The 20,777-nt window shown below is 32.5% G+C and overlaps 1 protein-coding gene across 1 annotated transcript; it reads right to left on the bottom strand.

Annotated features, from left to right (window-relative positions):
* Window positions 1–2,390: 2,390 nt before the first annotated feature.
* On the bottom strand, window positions 2,391–20,024 carry LOC134250564 (ficolin-1-like). The gene is made up of 4 exons (XM_062732931.1): window positions 19,894–20,024; window positions 19,327–19,423; window positions 5,893–6,057; window positions 2,391–2,515 (listed from the first exon to the last, which is right to left on the bottom strand). The coding sequence occupies exons 1-4, from the start codon at window positions 19,999–20,001 to the stop codon at window positions 2,391–2,393; spliced, it is 495 nt and encodes a 164-aa protein (XP_062588915.1). The 5' UTR covers window positions 20,002–20,024.
* Window positions 20,025–20,777: the final 753 nt, after the last annotated feature.

Genomic DNA, 20,777 nt, shown 5'->3' with positions numbered 1-20,777 from the left:
ACGTATAATTTCACTTTTCAAAATGAAATCATCAACTTTTCCTATTTTATGTACAATGTATGATTCGGTGAAAAAAACCACTTTAAATTGTTGTTCCTTAGCAAGATAGGAAACAACATGAAGTTAATATGTTCGCAAGGTGTAAAATCGAATTCATTGTGTTAAGGGAACATGTTGTGAAAGGGTTTTTGTGATCAGTAATAGTTATAAGGTTGATGTAGGGAATTTTTGGTATTTGTTACCTTTAAAAGTGTTTATCAGCTGTTTGTGGCGCGATACATTAAATCAATATTTTGCAAATGATTAACAAAGAAGAAGGTATGGCTTTAGCTTTATTGCGCCCTAAAAATGTAATGACATCAAAAAGTTTTGAAACTGACTTAAATATTAGTTAAATAAATGACTCTGATAAATCAGTAAAGAATATGGCATGAAGGTTTACCATTCTGCAAATATGACGTCATTAATGTGAAGCATTTCTCTATTTTCAACAGAAAAAGCCTCAAAATGGCACATTTCAAGGGTGATTTTCCTTTAGGAAACAGTGTCCACAGCCGTCGCCCACGTTAATTTTTTTATATTTTGTGCAAAATTCAATAACAAATCACATATCTCAAGATCTTTGTGGGCGATGCCTGTGGACAATGTTATCTGAAAGAAAATTCCATTGAAAATTGGTGTCTTCTGCAACTTTTTAAGAAAATACGGGAAAATGCACATGTTTATGACGTCATAATTAGCATTTAAAACACATATGAGAAAAATGACTTGTATAATTTTTCTGCATTGAATTTCAGTTATTTAAAAAGCATGACTTTTGAACTTTTACACCAGTTTCAATTTTTAGAAAATCACAGGGCAAAATTTGTATGGAAACCATACCTTCTTCTTTATTGTGAGTAAAATATACTGGAAAACAATTTCAGAATAGATTTCAGAGTTTACGATCAGGATTTTATTAAAAGTCTACAAGAAAAATAAGGTAAGGGTAGAGACTGAGCAGCTGACAGCTGTCTAATATGAAACATATACAAATTCAATTCTCTGTCATACACAAGTTGAAATGATCATCAAAAACTGTATTAAATATTTTTTTTTTATTTTAAATAAAAAGATATTACTTTAATTGCAAGAGGAGTTTTAGGAGAGACATTTTTACTTTCGACAGCTGACTTTTACAGTTGGTCTTTGTGTAAGGTGTTTTATCCGTCTGATAAAAGATATAACTTTCTGAAGACTATTTACATTGAGATTCCATGAATCATGTTGTCAGATTGTACAGAAGTCATCAAAGAAGACCATTATGTAGTCAACTTAATCGATTTTCTTCTATAGTGCAGTTGTCAATTTCTAGTTTCTATTGCCAGTATTTTCATTGATTATTTTTAATAGTTTACCTAAATATTTATATTTAGTTCCTTTAAACTATGTAAATTGAGATATTTCTATCTCTTAACATATCAGTCTTTTAATTGTTACAGAAATTTCAGATGCAAAATAATTATTGTTTATAAACATTTAATATTTTGTTTCACTATAAATATATTAAAGGACGATAATGAAAAGAGAACTCTTGCTGATGGATGCATTTTATTTGACAACCACAGAAAATAAATTGAAATTCTGATTCTAAAAGCAATGCTTCATTAAATTATGTTTTCTAGTGAAAATTAGATTGGTTTAATGATAAATATTGTTTTGATATATACCTCATATTTATAATTTTAATGTGAGATAAAAATTATATAATATTGACCATATCAAATTTTCTTCTCATCATATTTAGACTTAATATTCATTTCTAAAAAGGTAAGCAATGATTCATTCTGCAAACTATTTCCCATTTGAATTTAATCTTATTGATGTTGATGAAAATAAATGTTTGGAATAAAATAAATTAATGAAATGTGAAGCAGAGGGATATTTCCTCTTAAATTGCAGAAGTCAGTCGTTCATTGTAAAAGTAAGTTTCTTCATAAAACTCCAATTTTCTGACTATAGTTATAAATCCTGGCTGAACCAACACTCCCCTTAAATGCAATTTGTAACAGTAAATCTCCTTCCGTTCCTATCAAAAGAGTCGATGACATACAAAATGTTATTGTATATGCATTTTCTTCTTTTATGAAACTGTACATTGACAAATCATTATATAATATAATTATTAATAAACAATATTTTTGTTATCTTATTCGTTTGTAGAGGGCGTAAATTTTCAAAAAAGTAATACATGATATACACATGTAAAAATGACACTATTTCTTGTCATTTAATTATTTTTTGATAACTATCTTTATCTCTAGTCATCATTTGTGAAGAGCCAAAGCTTGTTCCAGATTTAATTGTTCCGTCCCAAGGATTGACCCATTTTCCAGACCCATAAACTCCATTTAAATAGGCCCAATGACAGTCATCGAACCACCATCCACCGTCTGTATGGAACGGAAACATCGTATTGGGGGAGAGTGATCCGGGGTCTTGAATGTTTGGTCATTGTTATAGCTTAACTGCTCTCCTTTTAACAGATAAAATTATTTGTGATTGAAAAAACAAAGGCAACGATAATTGCACAATTTATTTTTAGAAGAAAACTTTCGAGAGAAATAAGGTGTAGATTTGTTTGTTATGTATTGCAAAGATTCATAATCATAACTTTTAAGTACAATATGATTAATTCATAAAATTGCATGAGATATATTTATATGATAATAGTTTCTTATAGCCAAAAATAAATATGCCAAGAAAAGGTGAATACAGTTAAATAAGGTATTGAATTTGTAATATTTCATTCATATTTTTTTTATATAGTGTCTTAAGAAAAAAAGAGTTTATTTATGATGCATTAGTCTAAAATGCTGGATAAATATACCATATGAAACATAAAAACATAACGAACAGTGTTCAAGATCAAAAGTCCAAAAACACTACAAAATAGGAGCAGAGCAAACATGGACCTCCAAAACATCGGTGAGAGGTGGGATCAGGTGGCATGAAGGATTAAGCATCCCCTGTCTATCGATCACATTCGCCGTGTGCTCCTTCCATGATCAGGAAATGAAGGAAAAATCCGTCGTCCATTCATTTTATAAATAATAGACTAACAATTAGTATGAAAGAGTCAGTCAGCATTTGACTTAATGATATATTGTATTTGCTGACAAGATTAAAGTATAATTTTCTGTTTCCTTTAAAGACAATATCCCAGATACTTTCTAATGAAAAAAAGTTTTCATGGATATCCTCCGGAAACTAACTATGATCAGGTGAGCGATGTGGCCCTTGGGCCTCTTGTTAAAAAATACCACCGATTCGTAATTTTTAAAAAGAGTAAAATTTAAATAAAACGTTTCATAAAACAAGAAACTTCAATTCTGTATTATTATATACGTTTTTGAATATCAAATGTTGTCATGGTTACTCTATCAATTTTTTGGGGAAATTCCTTCAAAATGTTCTTAAAACAATTGTAAAGTAAGATACTTAATTTTTATTTTAATTTTTATTTATATTCTAAGCTTTAAAAAGTAGTTGTTATTTTGAGTTGCAGTGGTTTATCAAAGTTTTGTTAAAATAGTGAAATCAATCAATGATGAATAAGGGTTTGGAAATCATTGATGATATTAATATTTTCGGTCTCATTTTGCCGTCGCGCAGCTTCCTCCATGGTCAAATTTTTCAAATCTGGAGAACCCTGCTCCCATTATGATTATTCTGTATACTTCTTGTTGTCTGCTGACTGCCCTCTAAAGAATTAAATCTACTTTAATTGTCTTAAATATTGCGTGTTTCTCAAATTACATTGTATTTTGTAATACAAAATGTAAGAAGAAGAGGGTTTCAATGGAAAAAAGAGAGTATAGCAGGTGGGTCAGGCTAATTTTAATCTTATTTCTAAACACAGAATTTCAATTTTTACCTATTACAAAAAATCTACAGACTATCACCACTCAGAAAGGTTGTTGTTTCTAACTATTTTATAAGTCTGGTTTTATTACTGCTGAATTAAGTGAAGCGGCAGGTCATTTGCACCTGTTTCGCTACCAATGCATGGAATACTCTTTCGGCACTCCACTAGATTTTACACTTCGGTGTATCAAAAGATCATTTGTTACTAGTTATACACAACAAATTGCAAGACAGCTGTACAGCTATCGATGTCGTGCCAAAGATGTAGACCTTTTTACATGTATTGTCAAATAATTAATTCATGTTGTGATCAGACATATTTTAACTGTTAAATTTTGGAGTTATTAACCGTCTAAGAAATAACTCGTCTGATGAACATAAGAAGTTCTATCAGCATGCAGTTTTGCCTTTTTTTAGAGAAAGAATTTAATTTATTGAAAAAGAATTTAGAAGAGAAAACAACAAAATTATTAATAAGATCATGAGTAGCTGTTCAACTAAGCTTCGTTCGTTACTCCTCACTAAGATATTGACATTAGTGAAGGAAAAAATTCGAGAGAACTGTGCAACAATATGTTCAAGAAGTGCTGTGAATCAGATGTGGATACTCAAAAATTCCGAAGAACTTTTGGACAATTTGAAATCACTTTTTACCAAAACTAACAGCTGAAGAACTAACGCCTTTTCCACTTCATACACAACCATTCCCAACGATAAATTAGAGTCCATGCTTTTTGATATCATTGATAGCTGTTTTTTCAATAAAAATGAAACTAGTAAATTTACTTACCTGGTAATTTGTCATGTTTAAAATTATTTTGATAAAGTACATTCTGATTGCACACACAAGTACTCTGAAGCTGACATCAAAAAAGTGCTTGAGTTTCTGATTGACAATATCTATGTGGTTTTTGGAGACCAGGTTTTCCAACAATCCATTTGAATTCACATGCATATGGGTACCAATTGCGCTCTGTTATAAGAGGACCTATTTTTATATTCATAAAAAATTTTGAAAAATCTTATGCGTAAAAAGAAGAAAACATTTCCTGTGGCCTTCAACTCACTTGACATTTAGATATATCGAACACGTATTGTCAATTAACAATGGTAATTTCCATTCCTGTGTCAATATGATATATCCTGGTGAGCTTGGGATAAAAGATACCACAGAGTCTTAAACATCTATTTCAAACTGGGACATTGGACTTAAAAAGGACGTCAATGGTAATCTAACAACCAAGCTATATGATAAACGTGATGAGTTTTACTCTTCTATCGCCAACTTTCCTTACTTATGCAGCAATTCACCTTTATCACATGCATACGGAGTTTATATATCTCAGTTGATTCGATACGCAAGATTATGCACTACGTATGAACAATTTCTAAAACGAGGTCAATTATTGATAAGTCATCATCATTTCTTAAGGTCTATGGTCGATACAATGACCTTGTCAGCAAATACAATTTAGCATTGAGTCAAATTCTTTTCCATATTAATTTTTTCATATTAAGTTTTCCATACTAATTGTTAGCCCATTATTATACATTGAATTGACGACGGATTTTATCGTTATTTCCCGATCATGACAAGGAGCACACGGCGGGAGTGATCAGTCGCAAGGGATGCTCACTCATCCATCGCACCTGATCCCACCTCTGATGTTTCGGAGGTCCGTGTTTACTATACTACCTGTTTTGTATTGTTTTAAGGACTTTGATATTGAATACTTTTCGTTATCTCCATATCCTTCTTAAAGGAGAAGAGAGAAAACGAATTGGAATTAAAAGTTGAAATGAAAAATTATTTTTCTAGGACGTTTAAATAATACATAAAAAATATTGAAATGTATTTATTTTTTTCATATTATCTAATTTTATGAAAACTATAGAATTTCTTGAACAAAAAAATTTAAATTTCAAATTATTCTTTATTACCCCATATCACATTGACCGATTATTATTTTAAATATATCTTGTCACCTGCTGTCCCGTTGGAGTAAGATCCCAGATGTAATCTATAGTCATCATCAGCGCCACTGATCCGGAAGTCAGAGTAATACTGGAAGTAATGGCTTCCATTTGTATGTCGTAATTTTACATAAAGGGAAGATAAGTTGACAGTTAATGCATGCATTGCATCATTGCCTAAAAGAAAAAAAGAAGAGTGCAAAACGCAAGTGATATCAACAATTATACGAGCCTTGTCTCGGATAAGTGAGTTTATTTCAGTAACCCTTCATTCCGGATATCTGAACGCAAGTAATATCAACAATTATACGAGCCTTGTCTCGGATAAGTGAGTTTATTTCAGTAACCCTCCATTCCGGATATCAGAAGTCCTTTCAGATATATAATTATATTCACCCGTAGTCACAACCTATCATTCTGGAATTTCACTGTATGATGCGTGGCATTTAACCCCCAGGAAAAATGTTCAAAGACAACACAGTATCAGTGAATTGAAATCACTGTTTATTACTTCAGCTGAAAAAATACATCTAAATAACACGTCCAATTAATTTGTCTTGGCCTTTTAAAATGTTAAGAATACTTGCATTCATTACAATTGAGTAATATATTGTAAATTTCTATTTTTGAGAATTTAGATCTAGGGGCAAATCACTCTAACTGCAGAAAAATACCTTAAAATCAGTATTTTTAGTGTGCAGTGAAGAGAGGGTTCTTAATGTAAGTAATTATTCTTAGTAAAACGTAAACAGTCCCCGATTCGCTAAAGGGGGGGGGGGGTCAAGACAGAAATAATAAGTCAGGCATACTATCCGTTTTCAGTTTTGTTTTCCAAAAATGTAAAAAGCAAGAAGGTACAAAAAATCATAATCTTTAAATATGTTAAATGGCATTGACTATTGAACATTCACGAGAACTGCGTCATTTTCCCTTCTGCAGTAATCAAAGCACTGAATGTACTGAATGGATGGTTAATTTCATCATTTTTATGAGTCATTTACAGTTCGGTATCGTTTCATTTGTTTGCTAGTCTATTGAAAATTTCTAATAAAATGCATAAAGGCATACACAGAGAGTATTTTACCAAAAAATAAAGGGTCTTAGGTTTATATGAACTGATTTTTCCTCTAATAAAAGGGGGATAGGGGACTTAAAAATGATGATTCTCAACTGTGAAACCATGGGAACTGTTGTTGTCCACTTGGTCAATGACTTAAAAAACAACAATTTTAATGTCGGAAATTCCTGATTTGATTTTTAGAGTGAGCATTTTGTCTCAGGGCCATCAAATGCTCGAAGCACAACAAGCTGTAGAAATTTGGCTTCATTAACATTAGAGTAAAAGAGCAATAATCAATCACGCATATGTCTTGGAGTAGCTGGGTTCAGTCACAAGCAAGGAACAAATTATGTTAGTACAAGGTGTAAGAGTCGCATTGGGGTAAAAGTCGCACTAGGGTAAGAGTCACACTAGGGTAAGAAGGTTTAACTACCATTTCAGGATTGATGTCTGAATCTTCATATTGGTCCTTTTAAAAGGAAATTAAAATTCATAAATTGATAAGAAAACAAATCAACCTGCTCAGATTGAGTTTTTGATAACTTTTGATAGGAATGACTGGGATGCAAAATAAAGCATGTAAATAAGCATTTAAAAAGAAATATTATGATATCATTAAATACTGTGGTGGAAAGATGTATGAAAACTTTAGAAATAGAATGACAATTAAAAATACTACCAGATATTTTATTTTTAAAAATAATTTCAAATAAATGGAAATTACTCTTATGAAAATTTAAGGTAATAAATTAGGTAACATTCCTCTCTTACATGCTGATATCTAATAAATGGGAATAATGTCGAAATAAATTGAGTATTCAACAGTAACACATTTTTTATGTATTCAATTTCACAAACCTAAAACATACTCCAATCTCTATATTCTTAGATATTTAACAGCTTTTACTAATTTCATTATGTAAAGTTGATGTTCATTGACCAATCTATTGTCAGTTACACACAATGATGTCCATTGCCCACCAACTTATCTGAACTAGTATGCAGATGCGGCTGATCGTAGAAGAAGCATTGTTTAAGGTTGTTTTCAAGTAACTAATTAAACAACTAAAAAGCCCATAAAAGAAATGCCTTTGCTTGCTTATTGTCATACACTACAACCTATTTCAGAGTACATACCCCTCAGAATTCAACAGCCAAAATTTAACGTAGAGTATTTACACCAAAACACATAAATCAAAAGATCGATGATGATTCTGCATCACCTTAATTTTTCATAATCATAAAAACTATCAAATGTTTATATGATGCCTTTTTATTTGGATAGGATTTTATCTAAGGTTACATAATTGATACGGAACATGTTTTATCATGATTGATCAGATAAGTTAGTAGTATCAAGTTTAACGAAATTTTTTGGCATATTTTGAAAAATATAAAAAGAATGATACACTCTTAAAATGAATTATATATCTCAAGCTAAGTAAATTTGTATGAAAATAAATACAATTCCTTGTTAGCATGAAGGCAACTAAGAATTGTGTGTCTGTGTTGTAACATACAATGACCAAAATTGAGTTAATCAGAGCTGCAGATGGCAAAATATTAATTTCTGCATTAATATACACCAGTATATCAAATTCCATATGATCAACAATCTAAAGTAAATATAAAAAGAGGTATGTAGTAATTTAAACCAGATCCGTTTAAGTTGGGACCTTCCTTAGTTTCCAAATATAGGTTTAATGTTTAGGGTCTAAGCTTGATGAATTACTAATACCATTTTTCTGCATTTTTCTGAGATAAAACTAGTATCTTCGAGGCAATTTTTTATATCGAATACTCGTAATTCTCTTTTTTATTTTAACTGTGTTAAATTGCCCTTTTAACAAGATGCAATATAAATCTAAAGTATAACGTACCTCAAATCATAGATTTTTATGAGAGATTGAATGGACTGTTTAGTTCAACCCCTTTTTTAACGGAAATTGCGGACAGGTTGACAGTATTGGATGATTTATAATATATATTTGTCATTTTTGTAGGATAAAATTTAAATCTCGCTCACTTCAATTTGGGAAGCAACTACTACACATTTCCCATCAGAATGCAACAGGGGAGGACTAGGTTATTATTATTTTGAGAATTGCTGACTTTCAAAGGCACATCGTTAATACTTTAATACAGTTATTTACATGTGTTTACATATCATTACATTCTTTACTAGTATTCTATTTTTTCTCTATTACTAACGGATAATTAGTTCATAATTTTGAAGTACTAAAGAAGGGTCTTAATTAACAGTATATAAAGGGATCGGTTTGGGGGGTTGGGGTGTATTGGGAAACTTATTGGTATTGTTTAAAGTAGCTTAGTACCTTAATCTAAGAGGTGACAGTATCGTTTCCTTTTCTTAAGAGGTCTACCTACCATACAAGATCCTGTGTTATGCGACAACAACGGCAACGCTGCAGGTGATCATTTAGCCATCCAAGCTTATAAGCCTCCCAAAGAACGAAATTTTAAGGAACACGGTGACGTTTTCGTAGGATGAAACAACTAGATATCGAAAAGTTAGGGACTGACCTAGACTCTTCGCCAGGTCTTAGGGATAAAATCGACTCATTGGAGAATCTCATCACTGGCTATGACCACGAACTAAGCGCCGTCCCAAACAAACATGTCCCAGAGGAGACAAGAACAATCACCCTTCGTCCTAATACACCATGGTACACGGAGGATCTGGGCACAAAGAGAAAAACGTCGGGTTGAAAGACAGATGAGGAAAACAACCCTCACTGTTCATAGACAGATGTTCAGAGACACATCCATTCAAGCAACAAGGCTAATACTTGAAACAAAGAAAAAAATATACTTTTCAAATAAAATCGACGAGGTAGGAAACGACCAGAAAAAAAATTATATAAACTTACAAACTCACTTATAGGTATGCAAATAAAACCTATGTTTCCTTCTAATGGTTGTGAACAGGACCTTCCAAATGCTTTTGGCACTTTTTTTCTGGATAAAATCAACATTTTAAGAGATCATCTTTCAGACCTCAATGGATGTTCTACGAGCGGACAAACGATTTGAAGGCAATTAGCTTGATTGCTTCAAACAAGCATCAGAGGCAGAGGTTCGAAAGATCATTATGGCTTCTCCATCTAAATATGTGAGTGAGATCCAATACCAACTTCCATCTTGAAATCTTGTGTATACAGTCTTCTTCCAACAATCACAAACATTATAAATAAATCATTATCAGAATCAGCTGTTCCAACATCACTGAAAAATGCTGTTGTTCGACCTCTCTTGAAAAAACAGGGATTAGACAAAGAAGTGTTCAAGAACTATCGCCCTGTCTCGAACCTTCCATTTATTTCTAAAATCCTGGAAAAGGTTGTAAATTCTAGGCTTGAAGATCATTTACAGTCAAACCACCTGCATGATAGACAACAGTCAGCATACCGTGTTCATCACTCAACGGAGACCGCTCTCATGAGAGTCAACCATGACATAACATCAGCACTAGACATGTGTTGTTCTGTTATTGCTGGACTTATTTGCAGCCTTCGATGTGATTGATCACAGTATTCTGATCAATCGCCTAGAATTTTCGTTTGACATAACCGGTGCGGCCTTGTCATGGATACGATCATACCTAAGCGATTGACACCAACACATTGCTATAGGTTCAACTGAGTCTAGAGACTTTCATCTACGATTTGGTGTTCCCCCGGGATCGGTCCTTGGACCAAAGCTTTACAGTTTCTTTGCTAAGCCAATTTGTGATATGTGCCGAACACAACATGAGTATCCAGTGTTATGCAGATGATACTCAGCTATATATGGTAAATAACACCTACTAGCAACTGGATAGACGTAGCATCTCGTTTGCAAGTTTGCCTTTCCGATATAAGTTCTTGGATGCGCTCTAACGTTCTTAAGATAAATCAAAAAACTGAGCTTATTATCTTGGCCCCAAAACACAGAATTCATAATTTTAATGAAGTTAGCTTCAATTTTGACGGAAATGAAATTAAAGTCTCATCAATTGTGAAACATTTAGGTGTTTTCTTTGACTCTGGGCTGAACATAGATCACCAAATTCGAAACATTACCAAGTCATTTTACCATCAACTGCGAAATATTGGACGCATTCGACCTTTAATATCAGAGAGTGCTTGTAAAACCCTGGTATCCTCACTTGTAGCCTGTCGTCTAGATTATGGTAATGCCTTACTATACGATATATGCGCCAGTTCCTTAGCAAAACTTTAATGGATTCAAAATACGGCCGCTAGGATAATTACTCGTACAAAGAAAAATGACCATATAAAACCTGTGTTAGTAAAACTACATTGGCTCCCTATAGATCATCGAATCCAGTACAAGCTGCTTCTACAGACTTTTCAAGCTTTAAACGGAACATCGCCACTTACAAGAACTGGTTCAGGTATACACGCCTCGTAGATCTCTACGCTCAAAGAACTCCATGTTCCTTGTTCAGTAGCGCGCACGGACTAAATCATTCGTCGACAGGCGATTCGACGTGGCTAGTGCAACATTATGGAACAGTTTTCCTCAAACTTTGAAACTGGAAAGAAATTTTATTCGTTTTAAAAAATATAAAAACTTATTTATTTACCACTGCATACCCAGATTATTCTTAAGAAGCTTCTTTATTTCTAATTTTTAAATTTAAATTATCTTATGATATGGGACATAACAGCAATTTACATGTATAAATATTTCTTGTCTTGTTAAAAGTTTATTTATGTATATTCTTATAGCTTTAATCTGTAGACTTTTTAAAAGTTTATTAATGAATATTCCTATGGCTTTGACATGTATTTTTAGTCATAGAGTTCTTGTAATTTTTATGTTTTTATGCTTATATATCTATGCTTATGTATTTTAATGTACAGCGCTTTAAAGTAGTTTTATATTATATTTAGCGCTTTATAAATTGTGTATAAATAATAATAATAATAATGATAATAATTTCGGAATGCCATTTGGGATTGTTTCAGTACAAAGCCCTTTAAGACAAAAAGAAGCAACACTCGCAAAGATATTTATTTTTTTCTATGTGCTTAATTACTTTGTCATGCAATGGAACTAAGTAAGAGGTGTTATAATGATTTAATAGCCATAAAAGGAGTAACAGCCTTTTAGGTAATTTATACAAGTAATCAATGGTAAAAAAAATAGTGTCGGTAAGTATCAACAATGTTAGAGTAAATAGAAGTTGTTTTATACTTACAAGTCCTTGACTTCATTTGTAAAATGTCTGTAATCACTTATTCTGTAAATTTGTATTGGTGAATGAGCAGGCCCTGATCGACGGTGACCATTTGCGTTGAGGCACTGCTGCCGTCACCATGGTTCTTGGCATCCCATTGGTGGCGGTTGCAGTTCCATGATTACACGTAGTGGACATGAGTAGTCATGGCCCTTGCAAGTGGCATATTCCGTCGCACCTCAACGCTATTGGACGAGTGCAACACATATTCTTATGCTCATTTTTGTTTAGTGACTTGATTGATATTTTAATCTATTGATTGATTTATGATTGATTGATTGACAAGTACAGTGTAATTGACTTAATTGATATTTGATTTTATTGATTGACTGATTGATTAATAATTGATTGAATGAATTTGATCGATTATTGAATTGGTGAGGTTCATGCACTTGTGACCTACCCAGTGCATGATCCGCCCAATTTGGGTCGTCACATTTGTTGTATTGATTTTTGATTGTGGGGCAGCCCTGTAGTAACCCCAGCAAATTGATCCCCGCGGCCAAAAGCGCCATATTAAACAGGCAAAATAACATCCATATTGTTTGTTTGATTTATAGGGAATCTGAAATAATATTACAAATATACTATGGGTCAATTTCCCAATAAATTATCAAATCATTATAACAGATTTAGAGGGTCAAGTTCAAGTTCAATTTATTCACTCAGACCATATCAATGGTACATGAGGTTCAACAATATGTACAATATATACAAAGAATAATATACAAGATACACGTGAAATGGCGGAAATATTCATATAAAGTAACAAAGATAACTATGGAGGACAGACTTTTTCATATACTCTATTTATGTAACAACATAGTTTAATCAATAATTTGGAGTCAGCAGATGACAACAATTCTGATAATTTGAAAAAATTTGGTCTATTACAATATTTACTGGGAAGATATTTTTTTCTACATTCGGAAAAATATTTGCATTCTAAAATGTAGTGATACTCATCAGCTATTTGTCCATTATTACAAAGATTACATTGTCTATCATTTTTGGGAATCCCAAACCATCTCCCAGTCTCAACTGGAAGACGATGATTTGTTGTTCTTAGTTTAATTAATATTGTTCTAAATTTTTTTGGTAGTAAGGCTAAATATTTTTCAAATCCAAATTCTGTTTTGAAGATACTATAAAAGAGACCTTTAGATGAATCGCGCATATTACTTTGCCACTTCTGTATGTACTGATCTTTAAGACGTTGATCAACTATAGCCTTTAGCCATTTAATATTTATAAAGGTCTGTTCATTCCACACATTTGAGAAGCCACAACTATCAAGTATATTCTTAATACATAAAATCCAAGGGTTCTTATGACTTCCTGTACTGAACTGTTCAAATAAATGTCTATATGTGACATAAACAATCTTATTTTCAGGGCTTACCAATAATTTTGCCCAATAGGATATCATTCTCGAATACACTGTTATATACAAAGGAAAGCGGCCTGTTTCGCCATAAACCATATAACTAGGAGTACTACTTTTTAGATTAAAAATATGTTTCAAAAATTTAAGATGAACACGTTCAATTGTATCAATGTTCTCAAAACCCCATATCTCACATCCATACAAAAGTACTGGAGTGACAACTTTATCGAACAAATCAAGCTGGCAATCTACTGGTAAAATAAATTGTCGAATTTTTCGTATAATTCCATACATGGCTTTTTGAGCTTGCTCACATAAATGTTTTTTAGTTTTACAGAATGAACCTGATCGAGAAAACAGTATACCTAGGTATTTAAATTCGTTCACAATTTCAATAACAGAATTATTGTAGTAAAATACATTTTTAACAGATGGACCTTTCGAAAAAATCATAATTTTTGTTTTGTCTACATTGACAGTCAGTTTCCATTGTACACAATATGAATGAAACTCATTTAGAGCATGTTGTAAACCCTCTGCAGACTCAGACATTATAACTGTATCGTCAGCATAGAACAAAATAAATAATTTAAAATACATCAAAATTTCATTTTCTACAGAGTTTGAACTGCTTACATTATTAAAAGATATCACATGTACATTTTTGCTGGCCAGAAACTCTTCTAGATCATTAATATACATAGAAAACAGGAGAGGTGATAAATTTTCTCCTTGGCGGACACCAATGTTACAATTGTAAAATTCAGATGAAAGACCATTCATAGTCACAAGAGACTTGACTCCATTATACATATTTTTTATAAAAGTAAAACATTTTCCGGTAATGCCATTATTCAACAGTTTGTACCAAAGCCCATTTCTCCACACTGTGTCGAATGCCTGTTTGAAGTCAATAAAAGCACAAAAAAGTTTCTTTTTGAGAGACATCACCATGTTTGTAAGAAAATTTAAACTAAGTATATTATCCAAGGTAGAATAACCTTTCCGAAAGCCAGTTTGGCTTTCGCTTATAAGATTTAAGCTCTCTACATAACATTCCAAGCGTTTACATAAAATGGAGGTAAAAAGCTTACCAAGGCAACTTAAAAGTGTTATTGGACGATAATTTTCTGGATTTGTTGGGTCACCTTTATTTTTAAAAATCGGTTTGACAATACCCGTGAGCCATTCGTCTGGAATTATTCCACTATCAAAAATCAAGTTAAACATTTTTTTATATACAGGCAAAAAAGTAGCTATTGTTGATGAAATATGTTCGTTTAACAACTGGTCATAGCCTGCGGCCTTATTATTTTTCAATTTTTTAACTGCATATAAAATTTCTTAATCACTAATCTCAAAATTCAAAAAATCATCACATACACGGCTATATCTGAAAAACTTAGAGTATCAACATCTTCTGTGTCATTGTCATGACCTTCATTGATGCCCTTCAGAAAATCAAACATAGCATTAATATCTACAGCACATTTATTTAACGCATTAGGACCATTTAAAATTTTCCAGTATTCTTAGTATTTGTTGATCGTAATGATTTCAAGTTTTTTGTTATGCCTTTCCTATAATCTTTTATACATAAAATACAATAATCTTTTTATAGTTTTTGCTTTCTAATTGAAGATTAGCTTTATTTTCTAAACAAGGATTTTTACTATTTAATCGCTTTGCCAAATGATATTTCTTTTATCGCCGTTTTACACTCTTTATTGAACCAGGGTTTATTGCGTTTGTTTTCACAATTATCTTTCTTAAAATTACGACTAACCCCAAATGTTGATTTAGCTGTGTTTAAAAATATACCACATAACTTATTAGTAACATCGTTTAAAGTGTCTTTACTAATGTTACTTGTTTCTGTACTACTAGTCAAATACATCTAACTCATTCTCTATGTCCTTGACCTTAGATATATCCACATTCTCTGGGAAATGTTTTGCTTGGTCTTGTGACCACAGTTTTACACGTGACTGATTTTCAACAATATCTTCACACCTGTGTTCTGTGGAAAGCGCTGGTAAAATAGAAAATGAAACTGGATTGTGCACGTCCGAATACAAGTTAACAGAAGTCAGAGATATCAAAATCTTTAATAAATTTAAGAATATAGTGCTGTGGCAACCACATAATCCACTGTGCTACTACCCTTACAAAGTTAAACCTCCCACGTATTTATCACTGCCAGCACGGCCATTTACAATATAAATGTCATTGTTTTTACAAAAATCATTTTGTATCCAAAGTTATTAACATGGACATCTTGTACTACCCTACGGAGAGGAATCTTCAAAGTTATCAAAAATAATGGTTCTAGTCTCTATGGCTGTCTTAAAAAATTCCTCACATTTTTGTAATTGTAACTGAAAATCATCAGCTTCAAACCAGTCATTCAAATTGCCAACTCTTGAGTTAAAATCACCCATTAAACACGTATATTTGCTATCTTTAGATATAGAAATAAGTTCACTCTCTCTTAATGTCTAAAAAACAATCTGTAGAAGCATATTTACTGCCTTCCGGGGCCAGGTACACGACACCAAATATTACATCTTCATCAGTATTAAAAATACATTTGCTTATCTTAAATCAAAGAACATATTTACAAGTAGTGTTCAATATTTTCACAGATTTAACCAAAATTGAGACAGCTAAAATAATTCCCTCCTACCGAAGTTTTCTACAATTTTTGTTGATTTTTATAAATAATGTAAAACCTGGAAAATCCCAATTAAATCAGTGTTATCAGTTTTTGTTTCAGTAAAGCCGATAATATCAAAATTGGAGATGTGATCTAAAAATTCACTGTAATTGAGTTTATTTTTGATTCCACAAACATTTAAACTTAGAAGTTTGATAGAGTTGTTTGCTGACTTCTGACCCTCCGCGCTCGCCTATTTCGTCGGTGTCGAAGATTTCCTAAAGCGTTTGTTTCCTCGTGGGGGTGGTGTAGGATTGTCATTATTGGCAGGCTCGCGGCGCGCTCCGGACGTCCACGGTGTGTTCCTGGAACTCTGGGACATCCTTTGAGTGGGGTAGTTCAGGGAGTTGACGTGTTCCTCTGTATCACTTGGTTCATACATCTCACCATCAATGTACAATTTGTCCACAACAAGTTTCACACGTTTATTGTTTTTCATCGCCTTGCGCATAACTGGATACAACTTGCGCCGTTTCTCCTCTACCTCCGGTGGAAATTGTTCATTCACCCAAATGTTAGATCCCTTAAGTTTGAGAGGGGCACGTTTGCGAACAAATTCACGATCTTTATAAAAGCTAAACTTTGCCACAATGTTCCTTGGCTTGGTTCTGTACTCATCGGGTTTTCCTAAACGATGCACTCTCTCTAAGGGAATTTCATCATGGATTTTTAGCTTGGTTTTCAGGAAATCTCGCAGAACTTCTTCACAGTTTTCATCTCTGTTTTCAGGTATGCCGGTGAATACTAAATTATCCCTCATTGACCTGCTTTTTAGATCGATCACTGATTTATGTAATTCACGCTGACCGTTGGTTAAGTCTGTAATATCATCAGATAATTTCTTGTCTAAATTGGCTGTATCAATTCGAATAGCTTTCAGGTCTTGATCTGCAAGTGATTTAACATTCTCAAACATATCACTCATAGACTGAGCACTTGCTTCAATGGACGACACGGTCTGTTTCACATTCTTGACCTCACTCTCAAATCTGTTTACCCTATCATTTAGTGTAGATATGGAGTCGGTTATTGACTGGAAATGTGTCATTTTATTTTCAATCTCACACAGCCTTTTGTCAAGTGTTGTGTTATTGCTCTCAATGACTGCAAGTCTTGAATTTATTTGCAAAAGAAGTTCATGTAGTGTCCCAAGGGAAATTTCTTTTTGTACCTTTTGAGATTCGTCATTACTATAAGCTGGGTACATAACAGAATGACTTTGAGATAGAATATTTGCCGTATCTGCCATCGATGTTTCAGACATGATTTCATATGCAAAGTTTTTCTATCTGATCAGTTACTTTATAGACCCTGTACACTCTGTAGTTCCTTGTGGACATGCACATTCAAGAATGATCACTGAACACTATTCAGTGATTCTAGTGTTTATGAAACACACAGCCCATATCAAAACTCACCTAGCGAATCCAAATATTCCAGTTAATCTCTTTTTATATTTCTAAAGAACTCGTACCCGTAGATTTTCAGCCTCAAGGACCACTAAAGACACATTTACACACAGAATTCACAGATTTTTCGAGAGCAGATTTAAAACACCGCCATACTGGTCGAGTCACGTGATCTCCATCCCATTAACAAATTCATCAATTTTAATTGCTCAATACTCCTTCCAAACTGTTTCAGTGTTATATAAATACAGTATTGTTCACGGGCTAATATCGCATTTAAATATATTCAGTGAATGTCAAGGTAAAGTCAATGTAGAAGTGTTAACATAGAAGGACCAGCTATAATTGCACCATCAGAGTTTTTCAATTCTTTAATTATTTCCCCGCTGCAGACAAGATTTACGAGTGAATTTACTGCCCTATCCATCTAAATAAGCTCTTCGAATGAAAGCTTTTGTTCAATGCGATTATCTTATCCAAAACATCAAATTAATGTATTTAAAGAAAGTGGGCGCATTAGATGGGCAGTCGGCAGGAATTATTGACACGTTTAAATGTCCAAGAACCAAGTAGTTTTAATACATATCTTATACAATGAACCTAGAAACTTCATGGGAATGGATTTCTGTCTATGTTTGTTTGTAATTTTTTTTTCAATTAAAAGACGCCACGACAGATAAATTATCTATGCTGGATGCATTTAATAGAGTATAATAGAAGTCTAACACTAAATGGTTTTTGTGCTCAGTTTTCAAATGCACTGAAAATAATGAATGTAACAGAACGATCGAAGTTGCTAGTTTTTTTTTTTTTTAATATATTCAATAATTTTTTCATCATTTGTAACTTTGTAGTTACAAGTTCTCGATGTTTATTTCTGTCTGGGAACGTTAGCACTATAAATGACAAAATGTGAACGCATTGAAATAAAAAACAATTAATGTAAAATAATTTATAAAACATAATTTTGAAACTTTTTTCAAGGAGTACTTTTTTACTACCAATTAAAGAATTTTAAGCAAAAAAAAAAAAAAAAAAAAAAAAAATAAAATAAAATAAAAATCACTGTATTCGAACCTAAAATGCTGCGTCTATCTTGCTCTAATCCAGCGACAAACCAATGTAGCTACCGCGGGACACTCTCCATAGCTAGTATTTAAATCATTATTTAAAGCCAAAGCCCTATATAATTGGACTTAGTCAATTTCTGCCAGAAAATAAATAGAAAAACTTTAGATTTTGGTATTTCTGGGTCGTCTCTCCATTTTTTAAACAACTGGAATAAATTTAACGGTTAAAAATACACTGATAAAGCATTTAAAATTCATGGGAGAGAAGACCCAGAAACAACAAAATAAATGAAAAACGGTTATAAAAGAGTCAAGTTGTGCATCATTTGACTCGTATGGTTATATTCAGGGGCATATTCAAAAAGAACCAAACATATTTAACTGAAAATTTGCCCATTTTACATTCACCTACGACACAGTCATTGGCTAGGTTTTGAAAAAAATGTATAAATCAATGATAATTTTTTATTCTTTTTATGAGCCACTATTCCTGCCGAATCCTCATTTAAAGCGCCCACTTTCTTAGGGAAATTTATACCTAACCAATATTCAGTAGACACGTTCCCAAAACCACGTTGATATTCCGTCCAATCCCTGGAGAAAGACACAGATCCATCAAGCCGCTTTTGAAAAACCTGCAAAGAACAGAAACATTGATACATAAACATTGTGAATACTTATGTGAAATTATAAAAATTCGTTCTTTTGAAAAATATTAATTTGTTTGTTGTTAAATTCTTAATACTGTTATGCATGTCAGTAATCAAAGAGCACAATTATCTGAGGGACAATCAAACTACCAAAGATGACATATCAAAGTTTAAATACCATTTATAATATTTGTTGCATCAAAATTGTTTTGAAATCTACGAATTACCAAAATTTCTTGAAGGCTTAAGGCTGATATTTCAATTGATGTTGCATATTCGCATATTTCTTAGTACCAAAATAATAGTTAATCTCTTCATGAAATCCATAAATATATATATAAATATATTCGTAATTTCGAGGTTTTGTTTTTTTTTTATTGAAATGCAATTATACTGGTAAAACAATTACTGCAGAGACAAAATAATAATCCTGGAAAATGGAAACAGCAACAAACCGTCCATCCGCCTCCCATGGTATGCATATCACAGAGAACTTCTTTATATATGGAGTTGTTCAACGGATGGATCCTATAGATACCAGATAGTCTTTGTCCTTTGTCCATAATATCAAGGCAGTCCGTAGGATATGCTTTAACAATGATCAGATGTCAAATAATTACTAATGAATATATGGAGATAAAAACAGCATTCCGTGACAATGATCTTGTCAGCAAATACAATATAACATTGAGTCAAATGCTGAATGACGTTTTTTTTCATACGTATTGTTAGTCCAGTATTAATACATTGAACTGAAGACGGATTTTCCGTTTCTGCTCATCATGTTAAGGAGTACTTGGAAGGTGTGACCGGTCGGTAGGGATGTTCACTCTTCTATGGCACCTGATCCCACCTCTTGTTTTTGTGGACCGCGTTCTCTCTGCTCCTGTTGTATATTGTTTTATGGACTTTTGATCTTGAATACTGTTCATTATCTCCTTATGTTTCAATAGCAAGGTGAAAAACAATTACAAAAGTGCACGAGAAGTATGATTAATAATTGACAAATGAATGAGTATTTTTCTTTATCGTTATCCGTGCACTCTTTTAATATTCTAATCTAAGAGGACATTCTCACAACGTTAACACTGAAAATAAGTATGGGGGTTATGCTACCCTTCATTTGGCAAATATAATTGACATTTTTTGGTAAGAAAAAAATATCATTAAACAAATTTGGAATAGTTGAACATCTACATTAGCTGTTTTTAATTACGTTTGATTCTATTTTGTGTGTTAATCGGCTAGGAATAGACGCTGTTTAATATAGAATTGTTGTTTTAGATTTATCTAGTTTTAAAATAGACAAAAAATCAAAAGCATATTAGGTAATCAGAGA

Source organism: Saccostrea cucullata, unplaced genomic scaffold, assembly GCF_032062105.1.
Source record: "Saccostrea cucullata isolate Sc308-1 unplaced genomic scaffold, CSIRO_AGI_Scuc_v1 ctg2660, whole genome shotgun sequence".
Taxonomy (NCBI): domain Eukaryota; kingdom Metazoa; phylum Mollusca; class Bivalvia; order Ostreida; family Ostreidae; genus Saccostrea; species Saccostrea cuccullata.
This window is presented reverse-complemented; position numbering and strand designations above follow the sequence as displayed.

Excerpts from the sequence above, each read along its gene's own strand:
- LOC134250564 (XM_062732931.1), bottom strand. The coding sequence starts at position 20,001 with ATGGACAAAGGACAAAGACTATCTGGTATCTATAGGATCCATCCGTTG. Across the intron at positions 19,424-19,893 it reads CCATGGGAGGCGGATGGACG|GTTTTTCAAAAGCGGCTTGA; the intron begins GTTTGTTGCTGT and ends TGTTCTTTGCAG. Across the intron at positions 2,516-5,892 it reads TTACTCCAACGGGACAGCAG|GAGAGCAGTTAAGCTATAAC; the intron begins GTGACAAGATAT and ends ATCTGTTAAAAG.